This window comes from Gossypium arboreum, chromosome 3, assembly GCF_025698485.1.
Source record: "Gossypium arboreum isolate Shixiya-1 chromosome 3, ASM2569848v2, whole genome shotgun sequence".
NCBI lineage: Eukaryota > Viridiplantae > Streptophyta > Magnoliopsida > Malvales > Malvaceae > Gossypium > Gossypium arboreum.
In genome coordinates, this window is record NC_069072.1 from 130083151 (window position 1) to 130085965 (window position 2815).

At 37.5% G+C, this 2815-nt stretch overlaps 1 protein-coding gene across 1 annotated transcript; it reads right to left on the reverse strand.

Moving 5' to 3' along the window:
• On the reverse strand, positions 1-2098 carry LOC128290650 (uncharacterized). Its single transcript, XM_053026382.1, has 2 exons — positions 1299-2098; positions 1-1166 (listed from the first exon to the last, which is right to left on the reverse strand). The coding sequence occupies exons 1-2, from the start codon at positions 1537-1539 to the stop codon at positions 1024-1026; spliced, it is 384 nt and encodes a 127-aa protein (XP_052882342.1). The 5' UTR covers positions 1540-2098; the 3' UTR covers positions 1-1023.
• Between the last annotated feature and the right edge of the window lie 717 nt (positions 2099-2815).

Consider the following 2815-nt stretch of genomic DNA (forward strand, 5'->3'; position numbering starts at 1 on the left):
TTTATTTGAAAGATTTACCGTAAACTATCTTATTCCAGTCTTGAACCTCTACTTGAAATTGATACAAATTGTCCACCACGGAAACATCATTCCTCTAACTCTAAAAAAGTAACCCTTTAAAATTTGTATCTAACATCCAACTCTCCAAACAACGAAATTGTCTAACTTCTTTTCTTTTTTCGGCTTTAAATAAAGTAAAATCGAACGATGATAAGATTTTAGACGATAAAGGTTTCGAACATAGCAATTTGGCGCAAAGGAGAACCAAGCTGTATTACCCACTGCTCGGTCTAACCGCTGAGACATACCCCCTCTACTCCAAGTAAATTGTGACCCACAAAAGCCTAAATCGTAGATGCTGTAATTAAACATGAATTCCTGAAAATACAGACATTTATTTCTTGTCAAATCTGCACCACCAATCTATTCTGAAGAATCTAAAATAGCATTGAAATCTCTAGCCAAAACCCAAGGCTCAATAACTTGTTCTGCCAACGAACCCAAATATTCCCACAACATTTTTCTTTTTGTTGGTTAAGGACTAACATAGATAGTTGTACAAAGAAATTGAGAAAAACAATAAGTACTCCAGATCCTCATATGAATTGCTTGAGGTTGTAAATCAAGAATTTCAACATGTACAGTATCTTTCCAGAAAACCCAAATTACTCCTGCAAAGTCTTTTGCTTTAACTCTACATGAGTTCAGAAAACCAATTCTCCTTACAATAACTTCAGCATGCTCACCACTAATTCGCATATCAAAAATACAAAAAACATCAGGGTTAAACTCTCTTCTATATTCACTAATAAATTTATGGAATTGGGGATGCCCTGTTCCTTGACAATTCCAAAAAAATTAGCTTAAAATCCATAACCATAAGCAATAGATAGTTGAAACCCACAATCAAACTAATGGCTGAGGAATGAACGACTTACCTCCTCATCCTGATTCATTTCTACTTCCATACCAACCATCAAAGAATTCGATGGATCCTCCAGTTTGTTTTGTTGACAGGAATTTTCAATGGCTTGAATGACCTTCCATAACCTCCGAAATTCCCACCATAGATTGATCATGATTCGTCGGCCCGATATCAGGTGGTTTCTTACGGTGCATGTTCGCCTCGACAGTGACCTCCACTGCTCTTTCCATACTCTCATTTCCTGTAACACCAAACCGAAACATTTCATTTTCTTTCCTAGAGCCTGATTCGTATGCAATAACAAGACAATAGGCTTTGTGTTTATTTCTATCTAGGTTCGTCTTAGAATTCACAGCTTGGGTATTCAAATTACCAAACGGCCGATCAAAGCCCGATTCCACCAAACTTGCTCTATTATTTAACCCACTAGAACCTTTACTTAAATGAAGCCCTGGACCACTATTATTCGGTCTCAATATCTGTAGATTTTTCCTATGTCCATTAGCCACAGCTACTCTTTTTTCTTTTTCCCTAGAGGCAATTTTCCTATCCCCACCACCATCATCAACCGCCTTCGAATTCATCCCTTCCACATATCTCGGCAAATCTACCATAACCTCTTTGTTTCCTTCTTTAGAAATAGAATCAACTCTAGGATTAATGACTGCACTATCAATCCTGCACTCCTCCAGAATAGAGAGACGTGATCCATTTGATCAGGTGTCTTGACCACTGTTAGCCACCATTGTAGACCCTTTAAACCTTTCTTTCTGTTTTCATTCCACTAACATCTAAGGACCAAATGATTCTTTTTCAACCTTATTAATAAGATCCGATTCTTCCATAACTAGTGCAGTGGTGTCCGTCGGGTTTCCCACCTGAACAGACTGCAGTTGTATGCCCATATAAACCATAAGTAAAATAGATATTTGGTACAGACTTGTATTCGACCCTCTGCATTTTACCATTTATTCGAACTTTAGAAATAAAAGGTTTCTTGAGATCTACACACACCGTCAACTGAGCGAACCTTCCTCGTATTGTTGTATTCATATGTTCATTAATTTTAATCACCGGCCGAATTGTTTGGCCTATAGTCCGAAGCAACATTTTCGAGTAGTATCCTTCTGATAAACTAGGCAATCTTATCCAAAGAATTTGATTATCTACTTCTGTGTTAGCAGCCGAGAAATTTGAGGGCCAAGGTCTTATCGTTAGATAATGACCAAAGATTACCCATGGACCATCCATTAGAATTCTGTCAAAATTATCCTTGTCTTGGAAATGAACAAGGTAGAAATCGTTTTCCAAATCCATCAATTGAAATCGACCTTGTGGTTTCCACAGTGAAGAGACATTATTAAGTAATGAATTACACTATCTTCTTCCCCAATACCTTCACCACAACAGTTAGGGCCATTTTTCACGCTATAAACTGCTAAACACAATTGGAGAGAGTAATTGATGGAACTCCACCCACTAGCACCGTGGTCATGTGTCCATCCTGCAATTCAAAATCTTCCTCTAAATCTACCATCGAATTGTGACTCATCGGATCACCCATCAATTTAGTTTTATAAGATATCCTCGTCGTATTCACAGTCTCAGTTTATATGGCCTGTCCATTTCCAACCACAGTCGGATAAGTTGAATCTGAAGGCTCATCCATACGTCGTCTAACCTTCTTCGTTGCCCTACCCACTCCACTATTCGAACCCGCAGAGTTCGTTCCAACCACAAAGTCAACCGGAGAGGGAGTTTCTCCCATTTTGTAGGTTTTTAATATAATTATTTTTCTTTAAATGTGTTAGATTGAGTTTAAATTATTGCTTGTATAGATAATTTAGTAATAAAATTTTTCTTTACACCAAGCCACATATTAAATCTAAA

Bases quoted from the DNA above. Each gene is read 5' to 3' on its own strand.
- LOC128290650 (XM_053026382.1), bottom strand. From the start codon at position 1,539: ATGGTAGATTTGCCGAGATATGTGGAAGGGATGAATTCGAAGGCGGTT. The intron at 1,167-1,298 runs GTAATTTGAATA...TTGGTGTTACAG, and splicing joins GGGCTTTGATCGGCCGTTTG to GAAATGAGAGTATGGAAAGA.